This window comes from Mastigoproctus giganteus, chromosome 11, assembly GCF_048544385.1.
Source record: "Mastigoproctus giganteus isolate SK-2022 chromosome 11, ASM4854438v1, whole genome shotgun sequence".
NCBI lineage: Eukaryota > Metazoa > Arthropoda > Arachnida > Uropygi > Thelyphonidae > Mastigoproctus > Mastigoproctus giganteus.
The window spans coordinates 172,736,428-172,753,346 of record NC_143585.1 but is presented as its reverse complement, the minus strand read 5'-3'; the positions used below and the strand labels follow the sequence as shown (position 1 = coordinate 172,753,346).

Genomic DNA, 16,919 nt, shown 5'->3' with positions numbered 1-16,919 from the left:
CTTCGGGATCTCCTTCGGTATAGCCCAGCCCAGTTGCCTTTTGCCTCCAAGAACTAACTTAACTGCTTCTGTTACTTACAGAAAAGATTGAGTTTCTCATGTAATTAATTCGGCTCATGGAAGGGTTGCAATTGTAGTTAGTTCGAATATCCTTTCCAGACCTTTAATGCTACAAACAAATGTTCAAGCAGTAGCCGCTCAAATATCCTTTGGTTTTGCTCTTACCATTGTCTCTCTATATCTTCCCCCTAACCAAGACATACAGTGATATTGAAACTCTTGTATCTCAGTTCCCTCCTCCCTTTTGCATCATGGGGCATTTTAACGCACATAATCCTTTATGGGGTGTAAAATACATAATAAATGGTGGAAAATATTAGAAAAGTTTCTTGCTTGGTAAATTAAATCTGATACAGATCGACCATCACTAATCCAGTTTCACCACTAATTCGGACATAATTTCGCGAACGTAATTTAAAATTTCCCGGGTCGGGGCACCGACCTGCCGCTACTGTTTTTGGTGGCATTGGTTGCAGCATCAGCTGTTGGCGCAACTGTAAACGCTGGAAGCCATTCCCACTTGTTTTTCTGCATTTATTATTATAACCTGCTCAAATTTAGCCCCAGCCACGGTTCCAATGCATAAAGGAAGTGCCTCTCGTGGTGTAAAACGTAATGTATGGTGTAAACACCATACATTGTCCATAACAGATAAAGTTGAACTTCTGAAAAAACTTGTTAGCGGTCCTGCGGTTCTGGAGAAGTTTGACTCTGCTTAATCGTAAATTCCAGCAATTTCTTTCAGTTCCTCTTATTTTAGTAATTTTTAGATTCCTTTTTAGATTTTTTTTTTTTTTTTTTTTTTTACAACACACTTGTACAAACTTGCAGAAAACACAGCACAGTATAATGGATAATACAGCATGCTAACGAACTTGTTTTCACAAAATCTCTAACAATACTAACAAACTTATTGCAACATTTGAGAGTTTATTTTATTGTAATTAGTTTTATTGCAGCACTCACCGTGCATGCAATAAACTAATCACAAACAACCTTCATATGTTTGCCATAATAGTGTCACCCGTATGTGGCCGACGCAGCTTCTCAAGAAATAAAGTAACCCACTGGGCCACATATATGCGACATAAAAAGAATCTCTGTTTTTTTTTTAATATATATTTTAAGCAAAAAAACAACAACACTGACATTACAATATTTATTTTAGAATTACTAATCAAATTATTTGCTAAATATTTTTTGGCCCCTGGGGAATTTTTTTCTTAAACTAGCTTGGCAGTCACCGTGTTAACCGGATCAGTCAAATTTGTTTAGGTATTCTAGTTTTTTTTTCTCTTCTTCAGTTCTTTGATCAATTTCTGGGCTATACCTAGGTTTTTTCCCCCCTTCCTCGCTTTCTTTATATTGGGGTGGTTATTAGTGGTCATTTATTTCCACCTCAGGTAGTTCTTTCTAGTCTTTGTTTATTTTTGAAATTTTGTTTACGTTTTCAGCTATTTATTCCATGTACATTCAGTTTCATCATTATATTTAGTTAGTCGGCACTCTAATGTGTCAAGCAATGCAACATTTATTGAGTTTAAGTGATTTGAGCCCAAGTTCTTGACAGTTTTCATTTAGGGAAGAGGAGGTCTAAAATCGTATATGCATTTTTTGCTATGAACAAAGAAAAGTGCCTCAATAAATATTTATAAGTACTTTTAAAGCTAGTAGCATCAATCAGTCTTTTAATCTCTGAAGTTAACAATCTAAATGCTCATTACAGCAATTGCTATAGCAATTGTACCGTGATGAAAAATGCTCCGAAATCCAAAAACTGACTAAGGCTATCAATAAAAAGATTCTTACCTTGTATTATCTGCATTCCTTTTTGCAATTCCAGAAGTATATTTTGTAAGCAGCAGTATAAATCCAAAATGTTGTCCTACAGTTTCTGTTTGCTGTCTACAATCAGGTGGATCTTCGTGCAGATGCCACTGTTCACCTCCACAACCGCAGTGCCCTCAGTCCTACTGGCCATTGTCTGCATTACACACAACACTGGCTAACTGGCCACAGCATAGTGTCTGTTTGGATGAGCAGGGGGCTGTAAATGGACTATCTGCCCATCATCCATTTTGGGGGAGAGGGGACAGAAGTGACACACAATTTAATACACTCATAACCCTCTTTCACACTCTACTTCCATTCTGGTTTTTTAGCTTTTTTATTACATTGTACGCATTATGTGATTTTTTTTTTTTTTTTTTTTTGTTAAATTGTATATATAATAAAGTTAACTAAAATAAAGTGAAAAACATAAAAACAGCCGAGAATAAGGGTTAGTGCTAATAGAACTTATTAAGAATTATAATTTGTGCTGTTCCTCACTCACACCCATGCTTCTTTTCTCTCTGCACTGCAGTACCGGCTGCATGTCTTGCATGCCAGGGAGGTGTGCAGTAGGTATATTGTTGTTGTAAGAATATATATTTAACTAGTGTGTTTTCACACTCTCAATTACATTCATATCATCATTCATTTTTTTTTTTTTTTTTTTTATGTAAACCCTAAACACAAAAGGTATTAGAACCTGTAGTACTTAGTACCGTGCTTGGATTGGAGGTTGAGAAGACGAAAGAAGATAGATTAAGCCACTGGCAGAGGTGAAAGTGATTCTTGCACTGATTCTATCGGAATGAGCAGCAGCCTGGAAAACAAGATGCAGGATATTTCAGAGACTGCTCGGACTCATTGCGGTACAAGTAAACACATGGGTTGTGTGAGGGTAGCTCAGAATAGGAACAGGTGCATGTATACTTGCGTGTACACCATTGCTAGGAGTTTGGTAAATAATTTGATGAATTTGAGGTATTGCTCAAAACATCAAAGGCAGATATTGTTGGGAAAACAGAGACGTGGTGTCACACAGATATAAGGAATGCAGAACTGGAATTTGGGGAGTACAATGTGTACAGAAAGGATAGACAGGATAGGAAGGGAGGAGGGGTTATGCTATTAGTTAAGACACATATAATCCAAGGAAGTGAAGTCAGTCAACATTGCTGGACAGTGCAGTGTCAAGTCAGTTTGGTGTGACATAAGCATTGGGAGATCAAAATTGAGAGTAGGGGTGTGTTATAGGCCTAATGACTCTGATGAGTATAATAAGAAACTGTACAGGGAAATAGAGTGGGCCAGTAAATCAGAGAGTCTTATAATGGGGGATTTTAATTTCTCAGATATTGACTGGAATTTGTGGGATCGTCACTCATACACTAGAAAGGCTTTTGTGGATTTATTGTATGATTGTTTTCTACACACATAAAATCCAAGGAAGTGAAGTCAGTCTACATCAGCATGTTCGGGAGGCAACTAGAGGGAGTAATACTCTTGATTTGATTATCAGCAGTGATTCTTCATGCATTAAGAATCTGCAGATGAATGAACCACTAGGTGGCAGTGATCACAGTGTGCTGAAGTGGGATTTACTCAAAGAGGTAACTACCATTAGAGGTAAAGGGAAGGGCTATTGCTTTCGTAAAGGCGACTACGATGGTCTGACACAGAATTTAAATTCTATACAGTGGGACCAACTGATGATGTTACCAACAGCAAATTCAAAATGGGAAGCATTCAAAGAACCAAGGATTCTTTGCCAAGGATTTCTTTGCCAAAGGATGCAAAGAAAAACAGAAAAGAGTTCTTTACCTATGTGAACTCTAGAAGGAAAGGGATGAATCAGATTGGTCCACTGGATATTGATGGTTCCCCAGTTGAGGATCCTGCTCAGGTGGCTAACAAACTAAACAAGTATTTTCCATCTACATACACACATGAGGAGTTATTCAGGAAGGGGAATGCCAGAGGTGAAGTTAACTCTCGCAGTGAGCTAGATGATTTTGTAATAACTGAGAGGAAAGTTGAGGAGAAATTGTTGAGGATAAACATAAAAAAGGCAACCAGGGTGGACGAGATCTAACCAGTTATATTAAAGGAGGCAGCAAAGGAAGTAAGCGAACCCTTAGCCATAATTATGAGAGCTTCTTTGGACTCAGGGGAGGTACCCATAGACTGGAGATGTGCAAATGTGACCTCAATTCACAGAGGATCAAAGGCTGACACAAGTAATTATAGACCCATGAGTTCAACTTATGTAAAAGAAGAAGCACTGCAGGATCATCTAGAGAAGACTTCAGTTATAGGCTCGGACACAGCATGGTTTTGTTAAGCGGAAGTCTTGCCTGACCAATTTGATTGGATACTATGATGCAGTCACAAAGAACTGGATGCAGGGAATAACTTTGATATTATATATTTGGATCTTAGAAAGGCTTTTGATACTGTTGCACATGGAAGACTGCTGCACAAATTGGAGCAGTGTGGCATTAGAGACAAATTGCTGCTATGGATAAAGTGATGGTTAAGGGGAAGAACACAGTGAGTGGTAATCAATGGACACTGCTCATCGTGGACTAATGATATTAGTGGAGTCTCTCAGGGTTCAGTGTTGGGCCATTGTTGTTTTCTGTATTTATAAATGATATTAATGATGGTATCAAGCTTAATGTCCAAGTTTGCACATGATACAAAGGTTGGCAGGGTTGTTAAGGACACTATGCTGCTGCAACAGGATCTGGAAAGGTTGAGCAGATGGGCTGAGAGGTGGCAAATGAAGTTTAACATTGACAAATGTAAAGTACTACATAGGGAAAACAGTAACCCCAGAGCAACATATCAACTCTGTGGTACTACACTGACAGTGGTAGAGAATGAAAAGCACCTGGGGGTAATTGTGCAGGTAGATATGACGTTCTCTGAGCAGTGCAGACTGTCTGCAAGAGTAGCTCATGGTGTCTTGTCAATGATAATTCAGGAATTTTTCTAGCAGGGATAAGGAGGTGATTATTCCCTTGTATGAGGCAATGGTCAGGTCACACCTTGAGTACTTTATACAGGTCTGAAGGCCTCATTTCAAAAAGGATGTAGAGCTGCTGGAACGAGTAGAGAGAAGGGCAACAGGATTAGTTAATGGAACAAAGGGTTGCTCTTATGAAGAAAGGCTTAAATTTTGCAAATTACAGTCTGGAGACTAGGCACCGGCGAGGTGATCTGATAGAGGTGTATAAAGCCTAAATTGAGTGTGAGCATGCTCAATGCCGATGTAATTCTTCCTCTTGCTCAGAATAATCACCTGAGAGGGCGTAAATTCAAATTGACTAAAGACAGATGTAGGATAGATGTGCGGAAATTTGCCTTTAGCCAGTGGGTAGTTGGTTGGTGGAACAGACTTCCATCCCTTGTTGTGGAAGTTGATAGCCTAAATAAATTTAAGGCTCAGCTGAACAGGTATTTTAAACGAATGGAGAGGGAAAATGGGAGTGGGGTTTTTTTTTTTTTTTTTTTTTTTTTTGGCTGATGCTGCATAAGCTTGCTTTCTTGCATCATATGCCTCTACTAATGCTAATGTTCACATTGGACTTGAACTTCTGTAGACTGTAATTTTCAGGAAAAATGTATGAAGGAAAGTTGTTCATGAGAACGGCAGTTGAATGAATAAACAAAGAAGATGAAAAGTTGGTTCTGTGAGAGTGAAGTTGGAGAGTAAATTTCTGGTGGTGGCACTTGTTCGGACTGTTTTGAAAGAGAGAGCAGCAATTACAGAAGCCAATTCAGAAGAACAGTGCCCATGGAAATATCTGTAGAAGAGCATGCAGCAGAAACAGTACGTCTATGAGACGGTGTGTGGAGAGGCTCTCTTAGGGATGAATCATTAATTAACCTAACTGCTCTCTTCTGAACAGAAACAAGAAGCGTAAGAGAGGTTTTCGGGGCACCACTCCAGTTGTTGAAACAATATTATATGGTAGGCCGGATTTGCAATTTGTACAGAGTAAACAGCTGTTTAGTAGAAAAGTAATGCCGATAGCGAAAGAGAAGACCAAGTTTTTTAGATGCAGAGGAAGCAATATTTGTAATGTGCTTGTGCTAAGAGAGATTAGAAGTCAGGTTAATCCCAAAAAGAGATATATCATTTTGCCTAGAAATCAGAGTGTCACCAAAGATAAGCATTAGAGCAGAAGAATCCTTTTGCGAGATATAAGATAAGACTGAGTTTTAGGAGGATTGAAATCAACTAATTTGTCTTTACCCCACTGAATAATTACCTGGAGATTGGCAGTTAAGGAATTGGTAGCGGATTTTCAAGAAGTTGAAGCTGATTGAGCAGGGCAAGGTTTCTCAAAATGGAAAGTGAAATGTAATGTGCTATCATTGGCAAAACTATGGATAGGATGATTTCCTGTCAATGGAAGAAGGTCATTAATATACAAGAGGAAAAGAGTGGGGGAAAGAACTGAACCTTGGGGGACACCGGCATTAGTGGAAAAGTTAGAAGACAGAGTACCATCTACCATCACTCTCAGTGAGTCATCAGAGAGAAAACTGGATAACCAATTACAAAAAACAGTTGGCAAACCTTGTTTAGAAGGCCTTTAGGACAAACACGATCGAAAGCTTTTGAGATGTCAAGATCAACTGCTTGTGTTTCACCAAACCATTCCATTGAATTAGTCCATAAATGGGTAACATAGGTCTGAATATCACCAGTGGATCGACACGACGGAATCCATACTGGCAATCGTTTCTAGGTAGTTTAAGAGTTGGCGGTTAATTGAGTTCTCTATTACTTTAGAAAGAGTAGACGTAATTGCAATTGGATGATAATTGGATGAGAGGGATTTGTCACCCATTTTAGGAACTGGCTGGATAACACCAAATTTCCAAGCAGAAGGAAAAACACCTTTGGAATAAGAAAGTGAAAGTGTCAATACCATCGAGGCCTGGAGCTTTCTTAGGATCAAGGTTTGTCAAAATCCTTCTGACATCCTTTTGACGTAAGACCACAGGAGGCATTGAATGTAGTGTGTTGTGAATGGTGGGAGGTGTTTTACCAAAATCATTAATTCACGAGTTGCAAGAAAAATGGGATGCTACAGGTCAGCTTTATCCTTGGCTGAAGTGACAACAGAACCATCTGGTTTTGACAGAGATGGGCAAAAGTTGCGACCAATAGCTCTGGCAAGAGATCAGAATGCTCGGCTACCATTAAAGACCAGAATCAAGTTTCTACTCTTAGCCTGTTCGAACTCTATTCTGGACTGATTAATAACTGCTTTACAATCATTGCGAGCTTTGGTATAGGGCAGAAAATGAAACTGAAGAATTAGAAACAAGCCAATCACGATATGCAACATTCTTCTCTTGAACAGCCCTAGCACATTTATTAGAAAACCAGGATTTAGATAAAGGACGAGATTTTAAAGTGTAGTGTGGGTTAAAGGATTCCATTCCTGCAAGAATCTCGCAGGTCATCCCATTTTGCATTCTTGTAATGCCAAATAATTTGAGGTTGGGAATAGCCATGAGATAAAGGCTCCATTGGAGAAGAGACAATCACCAAGTTGTGATCTGAGGTGCCTAAAGGACCTCTCACTTTGACCGTTTACTTAGAAGGGTTGTTTGTGAGAAAAAGATCAAAAGTCCAGTATTCTTGTAGGTAAATGAACAATCTGTGCAATTTCATTAGTAATTGTAAATTGTAGAGATTTGATTGAGGTGTTTAAGGCTCTGAAAGGCATCAGTAAAATGAATGAGGATGAAATTTTCAAGATTATAAATGATGCTAGAACTATGGGACATAAATTCAAGTTACGGGGGGAAATGTATAGATTGGACTGCAGAAAGTTTTATTGTAGCCAGCGAGTTATAAATTACTGGAATAAGTTGCCTTCATGCGTGGTGGAAGCCGACAGTTTGGGGAAATTCAAAGGTCATCTGGATAGTACTTTCGGGTAAGGGAAGCGCATAGGATGATAGGTTTAATTTCCTTTCTTTTTATTAATTATTATTATTTATTATTTTATTTTTTTTTATTTTTATTTTTTTTTTTTTTTTGCTGGTGCAGTATAAGCCATAGGCTTTCTTGCACCATTCGGCCAATACTAATACTAAAATTCGGTCCACTTGACTTGAGTTTCACCCGAATATCGGTTCCATCAGCGTTTGACTCCCAGATAGCAAGTACACCTTGTCTGGCATATCTGAAAGAATGTCTGTGACAGTCTCAAGGACTTTTTACCAAAATTCTCATTCACTCTCTTTTCCTCAGCATGCACATTTATGTCCACTCCTGCAGTTGCATGAGGGCGGCATTCGATCTTTGCTCTACAACTACTCTTGTGTTTCCGTTTTTAACAAGGAGAATCAAGTCGTTTGCGAAGGCTCGGCTTTCCATTGGGCCCAGATCCAAGACCAGAAATGTACAGTGGGATAACCACCTCCATATCCCTGCTAATCAGATTTCTGTTTGTTGACAAAACTCCATGAACTGTTCTAGCAGTGTTGTCTGCACTGGTTACAGAACTTCATGTCTGACTGTACAATTGCGGTGTTGGGAGAAATCCCAGGTACCGTTTGACACAAACATACCTTGTACAATTACCCCCAAGTCTTTTTTTTTTTTCGTGTCCACTATCCTGAGTGTGGAAGCACATGGTATGTTATTCTATGATTAATCCTGTTACCTATGTGCGATACCTTTCAATTTTGTCAGTATTAAAATTGAATTTCCACTTCTCACTCCTCAGCCTAATTTTTCCAATTATCTTATTGCAGTAGCATACCCTGATTACTGTTATAAATCACCCAGCCAATCTTTATACCATCTGTTAACCTGGACAAGTTGAGTACAGTGGTTCCGACAGTTTTTAAATTCTGTACAGTGGGATAAACTGACGATGTTCCACCAGTAAATTCTTAGTGGGCAGCATTCAAGGAATTAATCATAGATGCTACTAAAAGTTTCATACCTATTAAGAAATACTGTTCAAGGTTTAGGCCTAAACGGTTATCAAATGAACTAAATGAGACTCGTAAATGCATGGGATGCATATAAATTATCAAGCGACTCAGAAGCCTATGGCAGATATAAGCTAGTCTGTAATCAGGTCACAAAGGAGGTTAGGCAGATTACGAGAAATCCTTGGCAAAAGATGCTAAGAAAAACAGCAAGGATTTCTTTACTTATATAAATTCTTATATAAACTCTAAAAGGAAGGGGATGAATCTGATTGGTCCACTTGACATCGATGGTTCGACTGTTGATGATCCTGCTCAGATAGCAAACAAACTGAATGAGTATTTTGCATCTACATTCACACATGAGGAATTATTAAGGTTTGAAAATGGCAGAAGGTTATCAAATTGTAGCAGGATACTTAATGATTTTGTAATAACTGAAAGCAAAGTGGAGGAGAAATTGTTGAAGTTAAACATAAGAAAAGCACCTGTGGTGGATGGGATCTATCCAGTTATATTAAAGGAGGCGGCAAAGCAACTAAGCAAACCCTTGGCCATAATTATGAGAGCATCCTTGGACCAGGGGAATTTCCCGCAGACTGGGGATGTACAAATGTATCCCCAATTCACAAAGGGGGATAGAAGGGTGACACGAGTAATTACAGACCAGTTAGTTTAACTTCTGTTCCGGGTAAAATAATGGAGTCACTGGTTAAAGATGCATTGCAGGATCATCTAGACAAGACTGCAGCAATAATTCAGACACAGCATGGGTTTGTTAAGGGAAAGTCTTGTCTGACAAATTTGATAGGATATTATGATGTGGTTACAAAGGAACTGGATGCAAAAAATAATTTTGATATCATATATTTGGATTTCAGGAAACCTTTTGTCACTGTTGCGCATGGAAGACTATTGTACAAATTGGAGCAGAATGGTATTAAGGGTAAGTTGCTACAATGGATAAAAGGATGGTTAAATGGAAGAAGACAGAGGGTGGTAATCAATGGGTGCTGCTCTTCTTGGACTAATGTTATTGGTGGAGTCCCACAGGGTTCGGTGTTAGGTCCACTGTTGTTTTGTGTATTTATCAATGATATTGATGAAGGTATATCAGGCTTAATGTCGAAGTTTGCAGATGATACAAAGGTTGGCAGGGTTGTTAATGGCAGTAATGGCAGTGTGCTACTGCAACAGGATCTAGATAATTTTGGGCAGATGGACTAAGAAGTGGCAACTGAAGTTTAACCTTCACAAATGCAAAGTACTGCCTATGGGTAGAAGTAACCCCAGAGAAACGTACCAACTGTGTGGTACTACATTTAAGGTGGTAGAAAATGAAAAAGATCTGGGAGTAATTGTGCAGTCAGATATGAAGTTTTCTGAGCAATGCAGACAGGCTGCCAGGGCAGGTCATGGGGTTTTGTCAATGATATATAGGAATTTTGCTAGCAGGGAGAAGGAGGTGATTGTCCCTCTGTATAAGGCAATGGTCAGGCCACGCTTTGAGTACTGCGTACAGGTCTGGAGGCCTCATTTTAGGAAGCATGTAGATTTACTTGAGCGTGTACAGAGAAGGGCAACAAGATTGGTGAGGGGAATGAAGGGATCCTCTTACCAAGAGAGGCTTAAGTTCTGCAAATTGCAGTGGCTGGAGACTAGACACCTGCCACTGCAAATTGCAGTGGCTGGAAACTAGGCACCTGCGCAGTGATCTGATTGAGGTGTATAAGGCCTTGAATGGGTTGAGCACGCTGAATTCTGATGGGATCCTTCCACTTGTTCAGATTACGAACCTAAGAGGGCATAAATTCAAATTAAGAAAAGACAGATGTAGAATAGATGTGCGGAAATTTGCCTTTAGCCAGCCGGTGTTTATTTGCTGGAACAAACTTCCATCTGTCGTTGTGGAAGTTGATAGGTTGAAGAAATTTAAGGAGGAACTGGACAGGCATTTGGAGGGAATGGTGTGTTTTTTTTTTTTTTTTTTTTTTTTTTGGCTGACGCTGCATAAGCTCATACACTTGCTTTCTTGCATCACATGCCACTACTACTAGTATTACAAAATGCTTGATTATACCTTCATCAGTATCATTATTAAATATTGAAAATTATAAAGGGCTCGGTATGAACCCTGAGGGACCTCACTAATAACATTAGTCTAATAAGAGCAGTAGCCATTAATAAAATAATTAATATCCATCTGGTATTGTGAAAATGGTTGTTTGAATAAATTTAAAGGATTGCATATATTGGAAAAAATTGGCAAATGACATGTTTTGTTTTTCTTTAAATTCTGATATTATATATTATTTTTTCCATTTCTAATACTGTTTCTGCTACCCTGTACTTGTTGGATTTTTTTTTTTTTTTTTTTTTGTAAAATCTGATTTTTCTCTATTTTGGCTTCATACTTCGTTTTCTTTGCACATAGGTGATGGTATGGAAAACAAATTTCGACAAGCTTGATTACAGTGGTCTAATTGATCATCACAGGTCTCACATTCCTGATTTGCCGTCATCATCTACTGAACTACATACAAATCACAAATCGGAAAGATTAGCAGAGGTGAGCAGACATTTCTGATTTAATTCCATTAAATATAACTTTGATAGTATAAACCAGAACTGTGATGCTCAATAAGTTCTACATTGATCTCAATATTTGTAAAAGAATAAGAGAAGTTTACCTCAATATGATACGTAGAATATTTCCATATGATACTCTCCAGAAATTAAAATGACTATAACATTACAGTAAAAAATTAAATTGAAAACAATTAAGAAAAAACTCAACTGAATACAATTTAAAAAAAAGTCAACTGAACACAGTTAAAAATTAACTAAAAGAAGTTAATGTAAACTTTGCAAAACAATTTGCAATTTTTATTGCAAAACGAATATAATGAAATGTTATATTCATTTTAATTTCTGGAGAGTGTCATACGGAAGTATTCTATGTATCATATTGAGGTAAACTTATCTTATTCTTTTACAAACATTAAATATAATGTAATAAAATTTCAAATATCATTCCTTTTATAACTTGTAAAACCGAAATTAAAATGATTTGGTGGAGTTCTGTCCATGTTTTAACAGTGCCCCTGCAATCTGAGAATTTGAACACGGCAGGTAGCATATCTACAACTCTGTATGGGCAATTTTTAATGACTGCACTTCATGGACTAATGCAAATGAACAGTTGATAGCTTGTTAACAAAGCACACATTCATTACAATAGACAAAAAAAAAAAAAAAAAAAAACATGAATGTATGAATATATTGCATTTATTTATGTATCATCTTCCATTTGATAAATAACAATGTTTAAATATAGTATGCTTAATGCTTTATGTTTATAGGTTTTGAGGTAAACTTATCTTATTCTTTAACAAATATTAAATATAACGTAATAAATTTTCAAATATCATTCCTTTTTTTAACTTGTAAAACTGAAATAAAAATGAATTTATATAATTTTCAATCTAAGGAAAATTTACTGAAACAATTAAAATGATTTGGTGGAGGGCTGTCCATGTTTTTCAATGCCCCTGCAATCTGAGAATTTGCACACAGCAGGTAGCATATCTACAATGACAATAATGGCAGTGTGCTACTGCAACAGGATCTAGATAATTTGGGCAGATGGGCTAAGAAGTGGCAACTGAAGTTTAACCTTGACAAATGCAAAGTACTGCATATGGGTAGAAGTAACCCCAGAGAAACGTACCAACTGTGTGGTACTACACTTAAGGTGGTAGAAAATGAAAAAGACCTGGGAGTAATTGTGCAGTCAGATATGAAGTTTTCTGAGCAATGTAGACAGGCTGCTAGGGCAGGTCATGGGGTTTTGTCAATGATATATAGGAATTTTGCTAGCAGGGAAAAGGAGGTGATTGTCCCTCTGTATAAGGCAATGGTCAGGCCACGCCTTGAGTACTGCGTACAGGTCTGGAGGCCTCATTTTAGGAAGGATGTAGATTTGCTTGAGCGTGTACAGAGAAGAGCAACACGATTGGTGAGGGGAATGAAGGGATCCTCTTACCAAGAGAGGCTTAAGTTCTGCAAATTGCAGTGGCTGGAGACTAGGCACCTGCGCGGTGATCTGATTGAGGTCTATAAGGCCTTGAATGGGTTGAGCACGCTGAATTCTGATGGGATCCTCCCACTTGTTCAGAATACGAACCTACGGGGACATAAGTTCAAATTAAGAAAGGATAGATGTAGAATAGATATGCGGAAATTTGCCTTTAGCCAGCGGGTGGTTAATTGCTGGAACAAACTTCCATCTGTCGTTGTGGAAGTTGATAGGTTAAATAAATTTAAGGAGGAACTGGACAGGCAATTGGAGGGTATGGTGTGATTTTTTTTTTTTTTTTTTTGGCTGATGCTGCATAAGCTCCTACACTGCTTTCTTGCATCAAGTGCCACTACTACTACTACTACTACTACTACTACTACTACAAATCTGTATGGGGCATTTTTAGTGACTTCACTTCAGGGACTGATGCATAATGAACAGTTGATAGTCTGTTAACAAAGCGCACGTTCATTACAGGAAACCAAAAAAAAAAAATTAATGTATGAATACATTGCATTTATTTATATATCATATTCCATTTCATAAATAATAAGGTTTAAATATAGTATGCTTTATGTTTATAGGTTTGTTATTTTTAAATTTTGATTGCAAGAAAGTAGATACTATACCAAACTAAGATTACATACTATTATGTGGCGCCTCCGTAGCCAGGTGGGCAGAAGCAGCAGTGCGTAGCACATGCTTCTTGATCAGATCGGGGTTCGAGCCTGTGACCACCAAATACAGAGGATGTGGAAAGGTCAGGAAATGACCACTGCATATCTCCGGAGCAATATGGCCTTAGTTGCTAATGCTCCTAAAAACCAAATAACAACATAACATAACATACTATTGTATCATGGATTGCTTTATTCTTATTAAGTACCAAAGGTTGTCATTGTTGCCACAGTGTTACACACATGCTTTTGTGCTTGCATATTTTGATAAGGGTAGAGAATAAGAATTTAACCAAGTCAGTGCTATCAGCTGCATATTAGAGAATAAGTTGTAGGGAATAAAAAAAAAATGGAGACAGTACAGTTGAAAGATTAGAGTTTGATTTCCATTAATACATATAGTGTGAAGCTCACAATTATGAGAACTAAATATGAAGTTCATTTAATGATTCTTGAGGTACTGGAGGCTGAAGATGGAAATTTGAGTAAATTTGTTCTGGAAATGTGTGTCTGATTATGGAATGCTTTAAATGTAGTACAAGAATGATTAATTTGATAGTATGAACCAGAGCTATAATTCTCAATATGATACTCTTCTTTTAAAACGAAAACAATTAAAAAATCAAAAATCTTACATTACAGTAAGAAATAATTAACAATAATTAAAAATCAAATGAACACAATTAAAAATCTATTTAACGCAGTCAAAAATTAATTTAACAAAAAAAAATTGAAAAACGATTTTCCTACCTGAAGCTGACAATGCTTTTCGACCATATGTCTTGATCACAGGAATGAAAATGACCAAATAGTGATGAGAATGGAACTTAAATAGGGATTATTTGTCTTTGCGCATGTGTGGAAAGGACCACGAGTCGTAGATTAGATATGGCCGGTGAACATTAACGGAATTCTCATGTAATTTAATTTCAACGGTTTCTGCAGTTGATAGTTTCGTATAATTACGTTGGACACTAAGTATTTTGGCCTCATTGAATAAAAATGTATGTTTTTCATTAACATCGCGAAAGGCTAATTCTAACGCTGCTGAATGAGGAGAATGAACTGAGGCCACGTGTTGATTAACAAGAAAATTCAGAGGAACCCACGCAGAATCCTGATAAGATGAGTCGCAATCACCACAATAAATGTTGCATACTAGGTCATTTATTTGTGTTGCAAACGAGGAAAGGACTGAGTGATTGTTGGCCTGGCTACAGTTTTAAATCTGGTATCTTTAAAGAATCTGTTAAGTTGTTTGTGCCACTGTTCAATATACGAGACAGAAATAAAGTATTTTTTATATTACTATTGTTGGTTGGTGTATTTTTTGGATTCTATCCTTAACTTGTACCCTAATTCTGTCTATTGTAGCAAGTGGGTAACCCCTGTTTAAGAATCTCCTGTTGAATATTTATAAGCATCGAGAAATTGATTAAAGAAAATCAATCTTTTGTAGGTGAACAGGTGATAGCTGTTATAATGCAGAGCATACCGGTGTTTGTGGCCCCAGGTGCCAAGCGTTATAGTGATCAAGCAATTTTCCGATTGATTCATAGAGTGTTTACTTACTCCAAGCCACAGTTCTTCTTTAGTTTAAAAGTTTTTTACTCCTTATTTAATAAATAACTTAGTCTTACGAATTGTAAGTTAGTTTCAGAAAAGAAAATCACCTTTCTTTTTTCCTTTAAACTTACATACTGCTTCGTCACTCTAGCGGCACTGCTCCTGCCTCCCTGTGGCGGGGCTGGTAACCTGGGAGAGGAAATCCACTCTCCCAGGGCTGAAAGGAGCAAATATGGATAACAAAATATTTCCACCTTTAGAGCCATCGTGCTCAAGAATAGAGACAACCCCTCAAGAGGTTGATACCAGCTTTCCTCATATTACATTCACTATCAGAGCAGCCTATGAGTAAATTATCACCATTCCTTGTGCAAAAGTGCATTGAGATTGCAGCAGATTCACCTAAAACAGTTAGGCACTCCAATCTGGTGATCTTTTGGTTGAGACTATCCAACCTCAACATTCTGCGAAACTATTAAAGCTCACAACATTTGCAGGACAATCAATAAAAGTTACTCCCCATGCCACCCTAAACTCCTCTAAGGGAGTAATGATAGAATGGGATTTATTAACTATCAGAGGAGGAAATTGTCAAGAGCTTCAAGAACAAAAGGTCATCCATGCAGGGAGAATTATGACTCAAAAAGATGATAATCTTGTTCCAACAAGGAGCATAATTCTCCCTTTTAACACTCCTAGCTTACCAACATCTGTGAAAGCAAGCTATCTGCATTGCTGTGTCTGACCATATATCCCAAATCACATCAGGTGCTACAAATGCCAAAAGTACAGACACTCCCAGACTACATATTGAGGTGAGGCAATATGCCCCAAATGTGGGTCAAAAGAGCATAATCAATCTGATTGCTCCATTAGCACTCCGTATTGCCCAAATTGTAACGGTAACCACCCAGCTTTCTCAAAAATATGTGAACTATGGAAGCAAGGGAAAAAAATTCAAAAATATAAAGTAGAAAACAAAGTGACATACCCAGAGGTGAGAAAACAAATAATGAAAACAGAGATAAAGCGTACATATGCTACAGCCGCTCAACATTTCCAGTCAGTGGGGGATTCAAACTGAGGTATCAGTTCATCCGAATGTGTCTATTGCTAATTGGGCACGTTCATTACTCTCTAATTCGAAACAGTCTCCCTCGCAACAAGCAACAAACAAGCTAGTAATACTCCAATTACCATACCAAGCGAGCTTTCCTCAACAATAAAACCAAAAGTGACAGAAACTATGAAACCACAATTATCACTCTCCACCGGAATGGACATTGATCAACAGCATGATTCAGATGATGGCATATTAGAACTACATGCAGCCGATGAGATGGACGAGATCCGTCCCATTTTTGCTAAGAAAGACAAAACAAAAATATATCAATACAAACAAGCTGCAACTAAAAAACTGTCAGATCCAAAAACAACCCATAAGACCACATAATGGAAAAGTTTCTTCAATGGAATTGTAGAGCCTTTCGTAATACAAAAAATGATTTCCAGGATCTTATCTATCGGTACGAACCTGCTGGCATAGCCTTACAGGAAACTTTTAAATTCACGAGTGTCTCCTACACTGAAAAATTATACTATCTTCAGACATGATAGGAGTATTGACATTCCAGCTCATGGAGGGGTGGCGATTATTGTCAGAAACAACATTCCATCCGAACATATTTCTCTTCAGAAACATTTTGAAGTAGTGGCAGTTGCATTGTAATGGGTAT

General features: G+C 37.7%; 1 protein-coding gene across 2 annotated transcripts in view; it reads left to right on the top strand.

Moving 5' to 3' along the window:
• The window catches only part of LOC150078577 (uncharacterized), a 394,647-nt gene that overhangs the window by 297,527 nt on the left and 80,201 nt on the right, over window positions 1-16,919 (top strand). For both annotated transcript variants that reach the window (XM_090385383.1, XM_090385384.1), the window contains one exon: window positions 11,294-11,428. In XM_090385383.1, coding sequence (XP_090241509.1) covers window positions 11,294-11,428 — 135 coding nt within the window. The remainder of the gene's footprint in view (window positions 1-11,293; window positions 11,429-16,919) is intronic.